This window comes from Gymnoscopelus braueri (assembly GCF_963280865.1).
Source record: "Gymnoscopelus braueri genome assembly, chromosome: 4".
Taxonomy (NCBI): domain Eukaryota; kingdom Metazoa; phylum Chordata; class Actinopteri; order Myctophiformes; family Myctophidae; genus Gymnoscopelus; species Gymnoscopelus braueri.
In genome coordinates, this window is record NC_137605.1 from 38254059 (window position 1) to 38275424 (window position 21366).

At 41.9% G+C, this 21366-nt stretch overlaps 1 protein-coding gene across 1 annotated transcript in view; it reads left to right on the plus strand.

Moving 5' to 3' along the window:
* Nucleotides 1-21366, plus strand: part of adcy2a (adenylate cyclase 2a) — a 140842-nt gene that overhangs the window by 24686 nt on the left and 94790 nt on the right. Inside the window, exon 3 of the mRNA XM_080425526.1 lies at nt 7672-7833. Within this exon, the coding sequence (XP_080281652.1) occupies nt 7672-7833 (162 nt within the window). The remainder of the gene's footprint in view (nt 1-7671; nt 7834-21366) is intronic.

Genomic DNA, 21366 nt, shown 5'->3' on the forward strand with positions numbered 1-21366 from the left:
TTTTACAGCTGACTGTACTTTTAGTTTTGAGAGCAGTTTAGCAACAGTAGAAGTCAAGATTTCAAACGAATAAAAATGCCATGCTTAAAGTTTGTCAGTAAAAGAAAGGTGGACCCTGAAATAATTGTTAATTCATACATCTTCACATATCGTCACGAGATGCACACAGGTGCAGACACTACATAGGGCCCCGGCAATACATAGCTGTCGCCCCGGCGTCAGTTAATGGGGATCCATTTAATAAACAATAAACACTGATGTAAAAAAATTATACAATTTTCTCACCCCCGACGTACGTCAATCCTCATATTCGTCTAGTATGCACGTACCTGGTTCAGGACACTTTGACACGTCAGGATCGAACCGGGAACCGCTCGATTCCTACGTATGGCCGCTCTACCTTTCTGAGACACTGAATTAATTAAATAACCACATGAACCGTAGCATCCCTATTCCAGGGCTAACATTTGGTGAGAAAGATCAGATCTACAAGCTCACAACGCGTCCCAATGTGACGCTTACAGAACGGCTATTTGCGGTGAAGAGATTTGGTCAAAAATCACCTCATCCCTGGTAAATAGGCCACAAGTGGCCCTTTAAATGAAATACCCCCAGACTGAGAGTGATGGCAATGTTGCATTTTGCTAAATGAAAATAACGAGTAGGTGTAGTAATGCCATTGTCTCTCAGACAACGTTAAGAATAGCTAGAGAGTAAACGTGAGAAACAGTGCTTCAAATGCTGCAAGTGTTGAAATTACATTTGACTAGGCATTAAAACAACAGGTAAGTGGTCAAGAGTTAGAGTACCAGGAGAACAAATGAGAGCCAGGGTCATTTGTCATTTCTGTGACTGTGGCCAGAGTGTCAGAGCAGATGTGTTTGGCATCCTTTTCTCGCAACAGGGTACATGCATCATCAGGTTGTTGCAGCCAGTCGTCTCAATAGGTTCCATCTGGAGACAGTCATCAATATTCTGAAGAAAATCTATTTTTGCTGAGCAATAAGTCAGCCATGAAAATCCTGAGACACGATGAGAGAATGGAAAGCACAGGATCAATACATTATTAGGGTCTCTTGAAATAAACTTAAAATAAGCTGGGGGGAAATATAATATGTTTTTTTTCAGGAACTGAGAAAAACTCAAGCTTTATGTCCATTATCTCACTGTGGACTTTGTTCTTTTGTATGGCATCATGGAGATATACAAAACGGACTCATCTTGTCACTCTGAGTGCGAACCTCTTGCCAAATGTTCATGTTTTAAGAGGACGCAGAGTGCAGTGGTAACAAAAAAGGTCACGTGGGGTGAAAGGAGATAAGGACCTCTAGAGGCCAAGTACTAAGACTCTTGTTTCTATACATTGATTTGATATCAGAGTTGAGAAACATATTGGCCTCCATTCTGTGTGTAAACGTCCATGGATGTGGCGTTCCTAAACCGTCATTGTGGATGTGACATTCTTAATGTATAGAAACACTCACTGACAACAACTTTGCTGCTGGTAGTCTGTCAGTGGACTGCCATTTAGAACTTTTATTTCAAAATGCACCCATAGGTGGCGCAATAACAGGTATTTCTTGCGCCAAACTGTGTGCTCTAGAACAAATTGCTTTCGTATTTTGAGTTCTTGGCTCAAGGCTCAAGCCGTCTCCTCCTTCGCCTTACCCCTACATTGCTACTTGCAGCTATATTGATTGATATTTTTAATCTTGTATGCTGAAGGTGAAGTGAGGTCAGAGAAAGTTGCCTCAGTGCATTAGTGCTCTTCAAATGCCAATATGGACCATTACCACCCTCAAGGCATCTTCCTACTACCCTCTGCTCCACCAACCCTTTGCCAAATAGCACTGACATGACCCCCCCCCCCCAAGGGCACACATTTTTAGTTTTGTTTCTTGCCACAGCCAACGCCCCCTACCGCACCCCTCACCAGCACCCCACAGCCTTGTACCAAGCCCCCTCCTGGAGTTAGAATTATGTAGTTTACACTTTCCCTTTCATTCCTGGAATCAATTGGATGCTTATCCGCAACTACAGCCTTCCCTGTCTGCTGACAGCAGGGGAAAGGGCTTATCTGTGTGGGCCAGCCCCGGCCCCTTGCTGACCTGGCCCCTCTCTCTCTCTCCCCCCCTCCCTGTCGACACCCCCCCCCCCTCTCTGTGTGTGTGTGTGTGTGTGTGTGTGTGCGTGTGTGCGTGTGTGCGTGTGTGCGTGTGTGCGTGCGTGCGTGCGTGCGTGCGCGTGGTGAGGCCCCAGTGAACGCCATTGTTTTTATGTGGACTGGGTAATGGGTGGACTTTCGGGCCCATGGGAGCAGCTACACAGAGAGCGCTTTGACACCGGGCGGCAGTGCGGGAGTGGACTTGGAACTTGGTTTCCTCTGATGGTCCAGCCTGGGACATGCCCGTGGACTGGTTGTTAGAGGGGGTTTCGACAACTTGGGATGCCCAGAAACAAGGCAGGAGGGCTGGCAGAGTGTTGTGCTGTCTCTGCTATGATCGGCAGGCACCATGTATGGCGAAGACGCTGCTGCTTGTGCCCATGGAGTGCTGGGTGACATGCTTGTTGTTTCATGAGGACATATGCCTTGATTTTGTGGATGTAACCTTGCTGCACCTATGATATTTGTGTCCCTGAATGCAATTTCCCTTGTGTGGACATCAATACGTTGTTAAATAAAATTGTGTGGGCTAGTAGATATGTTTTCTGAAATTCGGGTTTGTGATATTTTGTTTTTAGTTTTGTTCCTTTGTATGGGGTGTACTGTGTCTACATGGAAAAGATGTTAAAACTCAAAAGTCCCTGAATGCAATTTCCCTTGTGTGGACATCAATACATTGTTAAATAAAATTGTGTGGGCTAGTAGATATGTTTTCTGAAATTCGGGTTTGTGATATTTTGTTTTTAGTTTTGTTCCTTTGTATGGGGTGTACTGTGTCTACATGGAAAAAATGTTAAAACTCAAAATCTCCCTTTGTCCCTCACTAAGTGAAACCCTACAAGGAGAGAAGAGAGTGATGGAACAGGCAAATAGGAGACGTGAGCGAGATGGGGAAATGGGGCAAGAGAGGAAATTATAAGCCACTTTTATACCAAGATCTTGCAATAATGGTGTGAAGAAAATACTTTGAGGTAATAGCTGGTGACAGATGTAGGTAGACTTTATATATATTTCCAACGGTACACATTTGTTTAATAAAATACAGACCAAATGTGATCACAGATATATTGGAGGAGAAATTGAAGAGAAGCAGAGATTTGTCCCTAATCCCCATCTGAAAATGTTTTGTGCTGATCTACAAGCTCACAGCGTGTTGTGTGAGCTTGTAGATCAGCTATTTTCAAATAACCAATGTAGGTTTAAAGTGCTCATGTGGCCTGCACAAAATCTGGCTACCTTCACTGCCTGCTCAAAAGCGAAACAGAATTGACTACCCATTCCGTCTCTGTGCCTTATACAGTATGAGGCAAAATTATTATTATTACCGCCTTGAATAGGCTGTGTACAAGGGGCTAGTTTTTTGTTTGAATTATGGTTGGCAGAATCCATTTATTCGTTGAGGGTTTGTTTCTCTGAAAAGGTTTTTCAAAAAATAATAATATATATTTTCAACATAACTTATCACAGTAAATGAGAGGCTATAGTCGGGAGGGCCAATTTGAAAGACTTGCAGTTCATGTAATTTTTTACACATCTGAATGTCAGCCCTGAGATGTGATCCCTTTTACTGTGTACTTAGCTGGAAATGCAAGATTACTGTATATCAGGCCCTCTTATAGGGTTAAATAGAATGTCAACACACACACACACACACACACACACACACACACACACACACACACACACACACACACACACACACACACACACTGTACAGTACACATGCATATACTTGTGCATGCACCTACTGTACTGTACACAAAAACAAAAAAACATGGCTCACTAGTGTGCACGCACGCACACACACTCCCCAGTGTACATTTTGTCTGTAAACACATATCTGCAATGACAGCGGACTAAAAGCCTGAAGTAATCTGACACTCCATCTGTGTAATTTGTTTTCAAGAAAATGATCCATGGGTCCGCGGTGGAGATTACTGTTCAGTGAGGGACCATGAAAAAGCCCTGTCCAGGATCCTCATTTACTTGCCTTGCCCACACTGAATGGAGCACCTCACTGTTTTATGACTGCCTCGCGCCTAAAAATAAAAGGCCATTTTTCCACAACCCCCTTCCATTATCCTGCTATAGTTTCATAATCCAGTTAGCAACATTGGATTTTAGAACATTAATAAAGGAAAGCATGCTAGACCCGTCCCTCAGCAAATTACGTTGGCATGTTAGATGATATTCTGTGGCAATTATCGGCTCTACCATTGCTCAGGAAGCCAGTTATTAATTACTTGGATGAATCAGTGTATACATTTCTCTTTCATTAACAAATCCAAGGAGAATATTTTATAGTCTTTCCATTGGCCTTGTTCCTAGGTTGGCACGTTTTTTTGTGCATATTAACTTTAGAATCTTACCAGTGGTAATCCGTGTAGAAGTCCCATCACCATTCATCTTTCCTAAAGTAATGTTTGTTTTTGTGTATTTGATAGAATGAAAATCTCAAAAACATTCGTGGCCCACCCACCGTTTATTTTAATGATCAATCTTTCCATTGTGTTCCGGCTTGGATCAATGGAACAGCAGTATCATGAAAACTCACTTTTCAACGTTTTCAAGAAAAAATACCATGATTTTTTTTTAAACATAATCCATTTTTTTCTAGTATTGTTATAGTCTCCGCCAGGCCGAAGGCATGGCCGAGACTATGTCGTCCGTCCCTGCGTCCGTCCGTCCGTCCGTGTCCAGCCTGATTGGCGAATTCCGAACATTGCTGGCCCACACTAACCTACCTGACCTGGCGGAGACCTGTGCTCCGAGGAGCACATCTCTCGAATAATTGCACCAAACTGTCAGTCACAGGTCGATAAGTTGCTAGTTTGCTGGGCTAGAAAGATCTAAGCTCAAAAGACAGTTCAAATATTGATAGAGTGTGGATAAACAATCAGGCAGTGCAAGCAGTAGTCAGCAAGTATGTTAACCACTTAAGCCATACAGTGTGCCTGTCTATATGTTTCAGGATTGATTTTAAGGTTTTACTGATGACTTTTAAAGCCCTGCAAGGCCCAGCTCCTAGCTACATTTCAGATGTGCTGGTACTATCCGCAGCCTCAGATCCTCAGGTAGGTTTATCTTGGTTGTTCCCAATACTCATGGGTAATCAGGCATTTGCGGCCCGGGCACCTAGGCTTTGGAACGCCATTCTTGAGGATCTAAGGCTAGCCAAGTCAGTGTGATCTTTTAAATCACTCCTGAAAACATATTTTTTACACCAAGGCATTTTAATAATGTGCGCTGCTTCGTTTACTTTTATTGATGCTATTTGTCAATGTTTATTTTGTTCAGTTTTTACTTTACTCTTTTAATTCCTTAGTGCTATTGTGTTTTAGCACTACTACTTTTATTCTTTTTGTAAAGCACTTGGAATTTATTATAAATGTTCGCCTGTAATGACACAGCCAAAATAGATGCCAGGTTGAAATTGGCTGAGAATAGAATAGATGTTTATTACTCTCAGTGAGGAAACTGCCTCCACACCTTGTTGTTTATTTTTGCTTCATTCTGATATGGGTGTGTAGATATACACGAAAACATGACTGTAGAGAGATAGAACCACGCACAGCACGGGTCTCCATTTAGAATCAAAATGGGGATATTGCGATGCTGTATCAGGCCAGTTTTATATAACCACTTAAACCCCAGCATCGGTATTGTGGGGAAAGCTTTCGCTGAAAATAGCAGATCGACAAGCTCACAATGCGACGCGTTGAGCTTGTCGAAGCTTTCCCCACAATAAGAGTGAACTTAAAAGAAAAGCCCCCCATAATATATGGGGCTTAAGTGGTTAAGATCCATCACCCAACGCGACCCTTTTTTTCTCCTTCTTTTTAGGATGGCACTGGTGGAGCTATAAATAAACTGCATTTTAGAGAGCAGTGTTCGCAGTGTTCAGACATACTAGGTCATGTGGTTCCTTAGCCTGCAGCAATGTCAACACAAACACTGTCTGTACAGATCTTACAATGGCTTGGTTGACGGGGGTCCCCTGGAGCAGTGCTTCTTTTTCATGCCAAGCACCCCCAAACTGTAGTATTTGCCCGCGGACCCCCATCTGAAAAGGTTTTGTGCCAAGCGACCCCAGAAGAGAAGATTTGTGTTTAAAGAAATTCAAAATGATTAAAGATTTTCCAGTACTTTCAAGATTTCAAAAACGTAACAGATGCACAAGCTCGCAGCACGGCACGAAGTATATCTGCTATTATTTTTTTATAGCCAATGTATAACATACAGTATGGATACAATGGTTAACATTGGTGTGATGCTGTGTTAACAAATTTTGCAGGGGACCCCCTGGAACCCCCTAGAGGTCCCCGGACCCCACTTAGAACCAACAGGTCTATTAACAGACCTTCTTCCGCCCCTCTACACCAAATCTCTTCTGCGAAATAGCTGATCTACAAGCTTACAATGCAAATTTTTTTTGCCGAATGTTCACCTGTTGTGGCATGGCCAGAATAGGGACACTATGGTTCACGTGGTCAACCACTTAAACCCTCTGTACTTAACTAAAATGCACCTGAGTTGTAACTTGTAACTGTACTTGGTGAGCTCTTTTTTCACCCTACACAAAATTTCGTCACCAAAAATAGCCGATCTACAAGCTTGTAATTGTTTTTGGCGAACGTTCCCCACAGAATAGGGATGCTGGGGTTCAGATGGTTAAAGGGATAGTTCACCCCTAAAATGACTTTTTTTCCTATCGATTAGTCACCCCATGGAGACTTGAAATCATGGATTCTTTTTTTTCCCCCGCACTAAGCCAATTATTTGATGACCGGCAGCGGTTCCGGTAGGAGACGCAAAGAGTCTCCTTTGTGTCTCCTACCGGAACCGCTGCCTTCCGGTCCGCTGGTCATCAAATTATTGGCTTAGGAATGCGACAAAAAATAAAAAAAAAAATTGGGTGAACTATCTTTTTAAGTTTCTATAGCTCCCTCTCAAACACTCACCCCCTGTGCCGCTTCCATCTATTCACCCCTCCTTCCACCCCCTCTCATCTTTCTCATCTCTCAACTCACCTTCTTTTTGTCATATTTCTCTATTCCTCTGTTCTATGACCTCTTCCCCCCCTCTCTCTGTCTCCATTTATGTATGGAGTATGTACTTTGGCCATCCTTCTGCTGCAAGTATGTACATATATTCTGTGTATCTTGGCTGCCAATTTATTTATTTATGTTCTATATATCCGTGTATTTTCCTCTGGTTGCACCGTATACAGTAGTTAGTTATTCGACCTCATTAACCCAGGGAAGATGCAATTCCAATCCTAAATTGTCTGTATATATTGATTATGTTCTTTGCACTCCAACAGTATAACTCTAACCCTTATTTTGTGTTTGCTTCATTACTTATTGCTGCTAAGATTTGACTCATATCTTGTTTTTTCCTATCTTGTTTATTTTGCCTTTATATATTGTGGACACATCAACATTTCATTGCACATATTTGTATGAGAGCGTGACAAATAAACAAACCTCTCTCTCCCTCCCTCACAGGTGTCATTCTTCCTGTTCATTGTGTTTGTGGTGTACACTATGCTGCCCTTCTCAATGCGAGACGCCATCATTGCCAGCATCGTGACCTCCTGCTCCCACACCATTGTGCTGAGTGTCTGCCTGTCTACCAGCGCTGACCGCATGGAGCCAGTGGTCTGGCAGGTAAGGTCAACGGGTCTTTAATGTGCACGCACACACACACACACACACGCCTTCTGTCATTCACCAAGATTTACAGTAGCACAGACACTGAAACACAAACTTGAATGCATGCATTGTACATAATCTACATGTATACGCACATTCTGCATGCACACAATCCCATACACACACACAACCCTCACCCAGTACCTTTCATGGTTTTCCATCAAACCAGAAGAGTAGATTTTCTTTTATGAAAGGTTAATGGGCTCCCATCCAGCTCACACAATGAATAGTTCCGGTAATTTCCACAGCACAGGATTGTATTTTTAGCAAACAAACAAATGCGACCTTTCAACTAAAACCAATTTACGGCAGCGGATGAGCGATAGAAACTCTAATGTATTTTTAAAAACTCTCATGAAAAGGTCAGCGTCTTTTCAAGCGGTATTATTCCTGGTCCTAGTAGAACAAACAAACGGTTCCGGCAGTTGGCATAATGCTACAGAAGCTGACTCTAACCAAAACAGAAAAGGGAAGGACGGTATCAGGAAGCCACCACATTGCTTTAAAATCAATCAATCTTAAAATCAATCAATGTTAATTCTCACCACCGCCGAGGATGAATCCAACACAAAAGGGCTTAATTTGAAAGTCAAAGCCGCTATAAAAGCCATGTCGAAATTCTAATCATCCCACTATAAATGTGTGAAATCTCTGCATAGGTGCGTGCGTGCATGTGAGCGTGCATGATCTTGAGTGTTTCTGTGGGAATATACTGATGACATCAGGGATCTCCATGGACAGAAAAAGGACAAGGACAGACAGATACGGAGATCTCCATATGGGCATAAAAGGGACATAGACAGACTGATGGGTCCAACGGGTACAGGTATTGCATAACCTACTGTATATTTAACTTGAACCCCAGCCTCCCTATTTATTTTTTTGGTGAACGTTCACCAAAAATAGCTTGTAGATCGGCTATTTTTGGCGAAGAGATTTGGTGTAGAGTGAAAAAAGAGTGTACCAAGTACAGTTGCAACTCAGGTCTGTTTTACTAAGTATATGGGTTTAACCCCAGCCGTGCTTTGCTCTGTTCTATCAGAACTGTTAAGTGTTAAAAAAAACAGAAGAAGCGAAAAGTTCAGAGCGCTAAGCTCCGCCCTGCCAACGGCCGCCACCGACGGAATAAAAACAAAAAAGAAACGGCCGATCCACCTTGTGACTGTGACGCCATCGGGCGGGCGACGAAACGGTCACGTCCCAGCCAGGGTGGACCTTTTTTTTTTTGAGTGGTGCCAACCACTCACAAGGACTGACTTTGTGTGTGTCTGTCCGTCCGTCCGTATGTTTGAGCACGGCCTCAACAGCTGCAGCTGATTGCAACACAAAGATGCAACCAGTTACACTAATTAAACGCAATCAGGAGTGCAGGCACCACTCACTTCACACTGTGTGTGATTTTTTTTCTTCCGCGTGCGCGGGAATGAAGGAGGGAGCTTTCTTGGGTCTCGCAGCCGTCCCATTATTCCGACCATTAGGTTAGTGTGAGGTTAGGGTTAGGGTTAGTTATAATGGGGCCAGTAGGACCAACGGGACGTTGTAATAATGGCCCGTCTGAATAATGGCATGGCATGGCACCTTTCAAACGTACTGTAACATATCATTTGTATTCTTCAATTAGCATTTTTATGTCTGCCTCATTCATCAACTCCACAACTGGGGTAATTTCTTGGCTGAACATAATTAATTCATTTCCGTATCTCTGGTAGTGTAGCTCATTTGTTTGAATTGTGGATTGGTCAGGGTGACATTGGGAGCTTTACTGGCATAAGTAAGCAACAATATATATATTCAGATAATAAACATGATGTGCATTAGTTCTTAGTGAGCTTCCATTGCAGTGCATTTGCTTCCATCCCACAGTTTAGTTGTGTTGTATGGTTGTACTGGCATCTGGGCTGCCTGGGGGAGGACGTGACAAGGTCACTATCAGCCCATCTCCTCCTGTGCATCAGTTCAACTCGCCTGCCAACATTGCTTTGCTGGTACTGTGAATCAGCCAGACTGGGATGTGCTGTTGGAGGATGTTCCTGATAAAGGCAGTTTTGTGGACGGGCTGGGGGGCATTGAAGGGATTTGGAGGGCAAGCAAAAGCTCAATCTGACGTTTTTGTTATTCACAAATTTTGTTCATCTATTGCATATTTTGGTCATCGTTTGCTATGGTTTATGACCACAATGTCACTCCATTTACGATGTATAGCTAAATTCACTCTTCTTTTTCCATTCATTCATGCATTCAGTCAGGTGGGACCCTACCCTTATGGGGTAGAGCCATCCACAGAGTATGATGTTAACAAAACTGGCAGGTTGAGAAAACTGGTACTTTTTTAACTGAGAGAGAAAAATGACAGCATCTAATCTTTAGTTCTTCAACCATTTTGTCCAACAAACTGGCAAAATGGGGTTTGGAATACCTGTTTCTTAAAATGTTTTAACATGTGTAGACAGGTAGCAGTGAGGAAACATTTCAACCTAATAGTTGCAGAACGTGCTGAGTACAAACCATTAGACTCGGCATGGTAATGCAATTGAAAGCTGTAATCCCAGATTTTGGCTGTTAAATCCACTTCAGCAGCAAAAGGCAGGGGAAACGGGAGAGATAGCCTAGGTTGAGGGCAACTTCTTTTAATGCTTAAGTCTTTTTTAAGCCTTCCAACAACTGATGAAGGTTTCGTTAGGGGTATCTTGGATCCAAATCTCTAAGACAGTATCATAGGTATTTTGTATGCTCAGTATATAATATACTGAGCCAGTGTTGATTTCGTCGACTAAAACTATGACAAAAAATGTTGGTCGACTACCTTTTTTCACTGAGGAAAACTAAATAAAAACAAAGTTATGATGATTAAAACTAAGACTAAATATATTGACAATTTCGTCGACAAATAAAAACTAGACTAAAATGTTAGGGAGGGACGAGTGGAGAAGAGATCCAGTAGAACTAAAAGACAAGTCATTTTATATTTGGTTGCGCTTGGGTGTTGCGCTCAGAAAATAGCAGATCTACAAGCTCACAACGTGTCACGCTGCGACGCGTTGTGAGCTTGTAGATCGGCTATTTTCAGCATGCAACCAAGTGTAAAATCAGCCAATACGACGCCATCAAGGCAGCGCCAAAATGCATTTTAGTCGACTAAATCAACTGTAGATTTAGTCGACGAAACTAGACTAAAACTAAAACATTTCAGATGACTAATATATGACTAAAACTAAATGGGATTTTATTAAAAAGACTATGACTAAAACTATATCAAAATTTGCTGTCAAAATCAACACTGTACTGAGCATCTATCTCCCTAATGCAGCATAATAGTAGCCATATTATGTGTGCACGGGACCACAGCTACTGCATGTTGCATTCGGGAGACAGATTGCTGCCCAGTTGGCAGGTACGGTGGCATGCCAGGAAAGACCGGGCACTGCCAAGGACCGTGAAGCCCTCTAGTAAATATTGGCACTGCCAGCCCTATCCATATCTAGCAACATTACCTGGCTGTATGATATCGGTGTTGTTAGCTGGCAACAGTAATGCCATTTTCTTGTTTGCCGTCTATTTGCTAATTGTGGTCAACAGGGCAAATCTCTGTTTGTGGTTGTAGAGGGGTCGCAAGGTATTTTGGCTGTGATTTATCTCGAGGCTTGTTCTTGTTGGCTAAGTATTGCCATACTGGGAACAGTGTCATCTGAAAAATGTTAACACCACAAATAGGGGCTGTGTTTTTTCAATACTTTTAAAAATGTTTTAAAAGGAAAAATGTTTATGCTTGTTAACGGTCTTCTTGGTACTAATCTTGAAAAGCTTCTCATGTATCTGGTGAACAAACACCTCTTGTGAGAACGATCAGGGTGCAGCCTGTCCACCTCATCCTCTAGTGAGGAGGAAACTTTTATAGCAGTTGCTTGTTTACATGGAGAGATATCTTGTTTGTTCACACACACACACACACTGACTTTCTCTCACGCACGCACACACGCTTTCTCTCTTCACTCACACACTCACTCGCACACACGCACGCACACACACACAAACAGTTATTTAGAGGACATGTGTTTTTTGCCATGTTGTTACTATTTGGAGCATTTTTGCTACTGTGGTGGTTTGAGTTGAGTTATTGAGTTATAAGTTGACTTTCCTGCAAATGTGCCCCAAGTCTAAATTGAGTATACCCATCAAACACAGGGGTGCGCGCGCACACACACACACACACACACCCCACACACACACACACACACACACACACACACACACACACACACACACACACACACACACACACACACACACACACACACACACACACACAGTGGTGGTTGTTGTCTCCGCCAGGCCGAAGGGTGGCAGAGACTATGTTTTGCACCCTGTGCGGCCGTCCGTGTGTGTGTGTGTGTCCGTCCGTCCGTCCGTCCGTCTGTCTGTGACCAGCCACGCAAATCTGTACACATGATCACTATAGTGTGAGTTGCGGGGAAACTTTGCACGCACATTCCCACTACGTTGAGGAACAAATGCCACCAGGAGGCCGATTTTTGCAAAACACATTTTTTACATTACTCCTACAGATTTTGTCCAAACATCACACACATCGGTACACAATTATCTCTATAGTCATGTGATCAAGACGGATCCGATTCTTCATATTCCATCAACATTGCTGGCTCACAATAACCTACCTGACCTGGCGGAGACCTAGCCTGGCATGGCCAGACTAATATCACAGCGTAGATATTAGTCTGGAATCTCTGTGTAAAACCTGCATTTCCGAGGAGTAAATAAAAAAAATGCCTCTGGTGATAAACCCGCCCCATATTTGCATACTGGGCCCTGATTGGTCCCTCACAACTTCAGAGGGAGAGAAATCAAATCTCTATTGAGAGGGGCCAGACCTAATCTGCCGAGGTGCATTGAGAGCAGAGAGCACAACTCATTGTTGCACTGAACATTTGTATCTGTTTGACTGACATATTTATTCATCACTGAGATAGCATTAACTTGGGATGAAGTAGTAAACTACTTTGTCATGTTGCTGTAGCTTAGTTTGCTGCATTTGCTGGGGTTCAAGTGCAGTGAAGCTTCATTTAAAGTAGAGCAACTGGTAGCTTAGTTCACTACACTTGCAAAATAGCTTGCCCAGCACTGGCAGAGATGATGTGCAGTTCAACGGGTAATCGTGCCAGGAACATGACTTTTTAGTTAGTAAAACATGCAAACAAACACAGGGTTGTGCTGTAAATCGCACTGTCTTTATGCATGTAAACGCTTCAATCACACTATTGCCATAAACTGATTATTCCCAGCAATCGTGGTGTTACTGTGCATGTAAACACACGTTTAGTGTGAATTTTATTTGACAGTGCCTTGTCTGATTTTTGTGCAGAGAGTCATTAGTCATACATGGATATTCAGCTCTGTCTCAGAGTTGCCCGGGGGGAGGGGGGTCCTGTCACCTCACACATTCATACAGTAGATTATGTATCTGTCACTGATGCCACACAACTCTCAGCATTGCAGACTCCAATCAGACACCATCCAAGTACATTTTGTCTGCTGCACAGGAAGCAGCACTTCCTGTCCTCTGAAGAGAACTGCTTTTTACTTCATTTGAATTCAGCCGAGTTTGGATCCAATTATCTGACACTGACTCACTTTAACACAGGTAGCTTGGTGCTGCATCTCATTATCGAATACCGTTTGGCCCATGGGAACCGAGCAGAGCAAATGACATGACCCTCTCTGGTTCGGGGTAGTAATGAGGAGAGGTTCAGTGGTCTTTGTACCTCAGCCACACAGAGAAGTCACATGCACATTCATAGGCGCGCACTGAATTTATAGAATTGCACTTCTTCGTACAATAAATGCACGGAATCTCTGTACGTACGTACGTACATCTGTAATAATCCACGTATCTCCAGAACTGTTCGACTGACCGACTTCACATTCGGCGCGTGCGTCACAGACGACTGGAGGGAGTTGTGTGTGCAGCGCACAGTCTGTCGGAAAAGACTCTGGCCGTGGCCCAAATGAGCCAAATTGATTGCCCTGGCAACCCCAGCCCAAGCTTGATTTGCCAAATTCCCCACACCTGTCGAATTCCCCACACCTGCCAATCCCCCCCATATGTCCATATATGCTAGCCCATATATACTGATCAGGGATATCCATATATGAACATAAAAGGGGAGCGGACAGACAGACGGTGACAACGGGTATAACAAGTATTGCATAACAAGGTGGAGCATGCATTCATAACAATTGTTATTGTTATGTTGTGTTAACACAGTATTGATGACCTTACCACACTTGCATTTTACTGCTTTTACCTGTATGAGTAGTGACAGAGACAGATAAACATGAATAATAAATAGATAAAAACAAAAGAAAAGGAAGCGCTGCCTGGGTTCAATCACAGTGGCTCAAAACAGGTGCTCTTCAGTGGAACAGGTGTAGGAATAGAAGCAAAGCAGGCTGAAGACACTGTTGAAGACCCAAGTGTGGAAACACGTCGGTCAGCTGTTGCCTTGCTCATCTGCTAAATAAATTATTATATTATTTTCACCTGAAGACGGAGTGCCTCAGTATCTTTTCCCTATAGTCTGCCTCACCAAAAGCAGAACTTTGGGTTCCTTTGCTTCTCTTCCTAATAAATAGATAATGCTACTGTACATGCCACATCAATCAACCAGTCAGTCTGTCAGTCAGTCAGTCTGTCAGTCAGTCAAGAGTTGTGGGATCGAACCGGGAATGTGTATCAGTCACTCTAAAATGCTGACTGAAAAACAAGGGTGACAGAGCATTTACAGTCGGGGCCCCTAGAGGCTCTGGAACGACCCTCATGAAGGGGTTTCTCAGAGTTACTACGGGGGGACCACCAAATCTTTGAGTGATAGGAATTCTTTTTTTGTACATTAACTTGAACCCTAGCTTCCAAATTCTAGAGGCAAAAAAAGCCGATCTACAAGCATTGCGTTGTGAGCTTGTATTGTAGATCGGCTATTTTCGGCGAAGAGGTTTGGTGTAGAGGGAAAAAAAGAGCAGACCAAGTACAGAGTCAAACCTTCAATACTTTGTGAAATGTACCTTTAAGTGGTTAAATGTTTGATAATAGAAATGAACATGAATCCAACATATTAATAGAATAGATAATTTGTGTAGACAAACAACATTAATTTACACAATGTGTACAAACAAGTGTATGAAGCTATCGAAAAGTTTAATCTGCAACACAATTGTATAATATACAATATGTAGTAGGGGGTCCCTGCTTCATCTCTCTCAGCTAAGGGGTTCTTGGCCTGAAAAATGTGGTAGACCCCTGCTCTAGAGTTAAATTAACACTGAGGATTTTACCGTGTAACGACGAAAAGGAAAGGATGATTGGTATCATCTTCAGTCCCAGTGCGTCAGACGCTCACTCTGGCTCTGTGACATACTAGTGTGACATTGGGGTCAGTGATGCAAGCTAACAGCTAATGCACAAAGGCATCTAAGTAATCTACCACTAATCATGTTCCGTAGCCTAATTTGATCTACTGCTTGAGATTAGCCCTTGAAATTCCATTTGGTTACAGTGCAGATGTGATCAGAAGCCATTTTCTCTCTGTGTGTTAGCATCGAGCCAGAATGCTCTCTGTGTGTTAGCATCGAGCCAGAATGCAGAGAAAGTCTGTTTTGAACTTTTGCATTTCGTGAGCTGCATTCTAAGAGGTGACATAGATACGGGGGAGAGCTGTTAGGGTTTAAGAGTCTTGCTCAGGCACACTTCGAAATGTACACTGGGCCAATTGTCAAAGTGGTGAACTTCCGATTCCCAGACAGTCTCTCTACCCACTCTCTACTGTATGCCATGTTTTTGTCTTTGACTCCGTCAGTGTGCCAGTGCCTTTAAAAGCCTCTGAGTAGTTGCAGCCCCCCCTCACATCATCAGCTCCTTGAAAGATAAGAGGAGTCCACCATGTTACAGGATGATCAAATGTGCTAGATGTGTTTCACTCGATGTGTACTTCATTGTACGACGCTGTCCTTCGCTGAAAATAGCTCATCTACAAGCTCCAAATGGGTGGCGATGTGACGCGTTGTGAGCTTTTTTTTTGCTAGCTTACCAAGTCACAATCTCAAGACATACCTATATTCCTATCCCTGCAAAATAGCCTCTATGAATGTCTGTTTTTTATTTACTAATGCCAAATACATTTTGACAAACAATTACTCATGAAATAAGTATGTATAACAAATAAAAAATGTGGTATTAAAAAGAGGGAGAGACTGTTTGTGTTCAAATTGAAGTGTGTGTGTGTGTGTGTGTGTGTGTGTGTGTGTGTGTGTGTGTGTGTGTGTGTGTGTGTGTGTGTGTGTGTGTGTGTGTGTGTGTGTGTGTGTGTGTGTGTGTGTGTGTGTGTGTGTGTGTGTGTGTGTGTGTGTGTGTGTGTGTGTGTGTGTGTGTGTGTGTGCGTGCGTGCGTGCGTGCGTGCGTGCGTGCGTGCGTGCGTGTGGATCTTTGCGATGCGTTTAGCGATTTTTTTTTTTTTCAAATGACTGTAGTACCTCTGAGATGTAGTAAAGTAGAAGTAAATAAAAGTATTGAAAATTTGAAATAGCCTACCTAAAAGTAAAAAGTACCTAAAATGTGTACTTAAGTACAGTATTGAGTAAATGTACTTAGTTACTTAGGAACACTACTGGTTGACACTGCATTGTCTGATTGAATGAGTCATACTGTAGGCAATTTTCCCAAGTAGAGCAATGAAAGCCATTGTACAAAATAATTCATTATTGACCAATATTGCACTCCAACAACAACAAACCTGCTCTCGTCATGTTCATTTATAATTATTGTTTGCAGACTTTGCACACGCTGATGGAGTCTATTATGTGTATAATTAAAACATGAATACATATTGAGTTCTCACACAAAAACGTACTTGAATACGCACACATGCACACACACACACACACACACACACACACACACACACACACACACACACACACACACACACACACACACACACACACACACACACACACACAGTTAAGTGCTCCCGATAATTTAAAATCCAAATAATAAAATAAATAAAAATCTTATGTGTTCATACGATGTGCAAGGTTGTATGGCACAGTAATAGTGACACAGTAATGATGAAATATTGATTGAGTCATCATACCCTAGTAGTCCAATGAATGGCATTGTGCAAAATAATCATGAATTATTGTTAAATATTGCTGACAGCACTCCAACAACAATAAACCTGCTCTTGCTCTTCATCTGAATCGCTGTCACTTAATAATTATTGTTTGCACATGCTGATTGTGCAAACATTTGATTGTGCATACATGTATATAATTGATACACCAACACATCAACAAATTATCACACAAAAACATACACTTGAACGGACGCATGCAAACTCACTCACTCACTCACTCACTCACTCACTCACTCTTTTGTTTACTTTGAATGCACTGTATGGCACATCAATTCAAAAACTTGCTCAGCAGCTTGAAGGTACTGTAATCACTTAGATATGGAAATGTAAGCCATTAAAACTGATGCACCCTTGTACATTATTCCAGTGTGCCTACAAACTGCACAGGGAGTCTTAAGTGGGGAGGCAGACATGCTGATATGTCCACTTTGTCCAGTCCATTTAACTTTAGGCTGCTGGCTCACTGGTCTCAGTACACCAGGTTCTTTAATGAAGAGACCAAAGAACAGTTAATGGGTGATATGTGATGCATGTATAGTTATGCAGTCATAGAATTACAGCTTTTAACCTCATGTTTTGCAATTTGCTGCTATGCTGTTCCTCTATTAGGCTACTTTGGTCAGCAGTGCAAATGCATAGGTGTACTCTAAAGACACACTGGGGATTTCAGGGACTTCCATGGACTACCATGGGTTCTGCATTGCTATCACGGCAATATTTGTTGTGTTTTGTTGACAGGTTTTTTAAGAATACCCTTGGCTATTAGTCAAACATACAGCAGCTCTACTGTGTGCTCCTCTATCTGTTCCAAAATGGGTTAAGATGTGACAAATCTTTCTTACTGGCGTACTGATTGACAGCACGTGGTGTATCTCTTCCATTAGCAAACCAATATCATTTTTACAGACTGAATCTTTGAATGAAACCCCCCCCCCCAAAAAAAAAACTTTGAGCTGTTGTTGAATGCATCATGGATATAAAACAGTCGGCATGTTTGTGTGACACAATATAATCCCCCATAATTTCATTTCCATGCTTTATTGTTAGCGTGGTATGATTCATCAAACATGCATAGGAGTCACTGGGAAAGAGAGTCAGGAAGGTTTTAAAACAATAGTTTCTCTGGCACAGTCCCACATCATTAATTCATTATGGTACTCAGGCTTGATTATGCTAGAGCCAAGAGAATTCCACAAAGACACTCTCTATGCCCCAGGCACATACCCAGTATTAGCCCCTGTATACAGGAGCTGTAGCGCGACGTTTGAATCAAAATGCAAGTCCATTACCTTTGCTAATTTCAATATTTCATACATTCAATATATTATTCCCATTTGCATATCTCTGTCTTGCTTTTTAGATGAAAGTGCATAACCAAAATGTCATGCCTTTGAGATTTGAACTGTCCAAGATCAAATAGGAATATGTTGGAAGAATTATTGTCCTTTGTGCTATACAGCAAATATTTATTTTACCTCATTGCCAATGCTGCAATATATTTGTGTTCATGCAAATGTGTATTTCCTTATCATCCTTGCACATTTTCAGCCATAATTCTTTGACAGGGATAGTAAAAGCAAATATGCCACGTATGTGTTTTAGCAGATCAGATACTCAGACACAGCTCGTATTCAGGGAACAAGGTGAAATTCAAAAAAGGAGCAAGGTAGTCATACACAAGGAGTATATTGAAAAAGGAGAGGTCACACAGAACATTTTCTATTGACTGGGAGGCAAACTGAAGCCGGAAGTTTGATGGAATGCATGGAAGTTAATGAGAGCCAGGTGGACAAGCGTTTGAATAAAACTATAAATTATTTATTAGTGTGACCGTTGTCACTTAATAAGTTCAGGGAAAAAAGTGTTCAAAATGTTTGCGTATGTCTTGTTTTTCAGAGTGCGCACTATTATTTCATTGAGGTGTCTAAAGAGTACAGTTGACTATGGACTGAACAGTCCACACTCCAAACAGTCAGAAACTTACTCTGCGCTCTTTAGAGACGTCAATGAAATGAACCAGTCTGCACATTGGAAAAACAAGAGATCAGAAAACTTGATACTTTGTCATTTTATTTTCCTGGACCGATTACTTGACAAAGGTCGCAATAATTCAAAGAGTGTTTATTCATACATCTATCCACCCGGCTCATATTGATTTCAATGTATTCCATGGAAACTTTGGGCTCTGGACAGTTTGCCTCCCAGTGCAGTTAATATAGCCTACACGTGTCTGACCTCTCCTTGTTCAATATGCCCTTTGTTAAACACAGGAAATCTGTCAAATCAAAACAATCCAGGCAGGGAGTAATTGAAGATATGACAACCCAGAGAATAAAGCAACATCAAAAACTATGGGTAAACAGTCTGAATACAAACTAACAATCCAGACAGGGAGTGGGTGGGGAAAGAAACAAAACGAAAACAAACCATAGATATAAACATAAGGTGAAGCGCTGGAGAGCGATGAAGACGTGTGGATGAACAAAGACAATCTGGCAGAGAAACAGGGAAAACAAGAGTGTATACAGTGCTGTCTGATAGCAGAACCAAGGGCAGGCGAGTAATTGGGAGCAGGAGCCAGGAAGTCCTAAATACCTAGGGGGGCTGTGCATTCGCGCGGTGCGCGCGATTTTTCTGGGGGGCGCGCGATTTTTTTGGGGGGTTTTCTGTGTTTTTCCCCACACAAAAAGGCAGAAAGACAGTGCAAACACCAGGTTGAAGTTCATCTATGACCATAACAGACCGCTATGATCCATGGCTGGCGTTTGTTTTCATTCTTATAAGACCAGAGACCGCATGGCTCATTTGCATATCCTCGTGAATATATTACGCGTACGCAAATTAGCCATGCGGTCTTCCCAAAATATATATATATTATTAAAATAAATAAATTAAAAAAAAAATCTTTTTTTTTTTTTTCTTCCCATCACCAGGGGGGCTGCAGCCATCACCAGGGGGGCTGCAGCCCCCATAGCCCCCCCCTTCCCGCGCCACAGGTTGCACCACCTCACACTAAGTTCAAACTTATCCTAGTTATAGCTTAAATGGCTTTTAAAAAGCCATTTAGACCGGGAAAGTATTGGTGTCATTTTTAGATTTCTTTGGCTATTCAAAAATAGCAGATCTACAAGCTCATATGAGCTTGTATATCTGCTATTTTTGAAAAATCGTGAAAATGTGTGCAAATCTTTAAAAAATATATATTTTTAAGCGAACATTTGTAAAATATTTTTGTTCCAGGGAAGCAAAGATTTGAGTTACAAATTTGCACACATTTTCAAGATTTTTCAAAAAATTGCAGATCTACAAGCTCATAGCGCGGCACAAGACAAGACGGGAGTAGTGCAAAAACACTCCTGTAAAATAAAACAGGAAACCCAATAAAACGGGGCACACAGCCGGTGTTGGTAACAGGGGATTAAAACGAAATTCAACGTTGTTGTGAGATCTCGGTTAAGTGCCTCTTGGCACATGGCCAGAGTGGGGCTTAAACTCCTCAATTCAGATAATCCTGAAATCCACCATCATAGCTCTCAGCCCTTCTCTGCCAAATTCACCTTCTACACTCAAATTGCATGAATGGATGAATGATTCACACTACCAGGTTCTCTTATCTGAATGGTGGGAACACTAGCCCATGGTGTTCTTCCCTTGAGTCTGTACAAAATGCAAAACTCATCATATTTGCTGGATCTTCCTTGTCCCATGTGATTTTGTATAATTTACCAGTACGTGATCTGTAACTTTTACTTCTATTTAGGATGAGCTAAGAAAATAAGATATGAGATGAAAGGGAGTGTTTGGTGAGAGGTATTATGTCACTGGGGTTATCAGGCGGGCATCTACTGTACCTCCATAGTCATTTCTGCAAATTAGACCTCAAGACTAGAAAAGTGTGCTCCTCGGAGTGCAGATCTCCACCAGGTCTGGTTGTCTACCCAGGGCTGTGTCAGTCAACAGACGGTGCAACTTTTCCGGTTGTGGCGCCCCCCTATGGGCAAATGGGCCAAATGATCCAAGGAATCCAGGAATTTTTTTTATTTTTATTTTTATTTTATTTATTTTATATTTTCAGGTCAATAACTTAAAGCATGCAAAAACAGTGTATTTTACCCCCCCCCCCACACAAAAAAAACAATACAAACAAATAAGACACAATTCCAATGAAAATTAAAACAAGTCAAAGAATTTAAGTATACACAGTAGAATACATATTATTAAAAGTAAAAAATGTAAAATACACAAAAAATTATAATACAGAAACAAATACAGTGGGGTCAGTTTT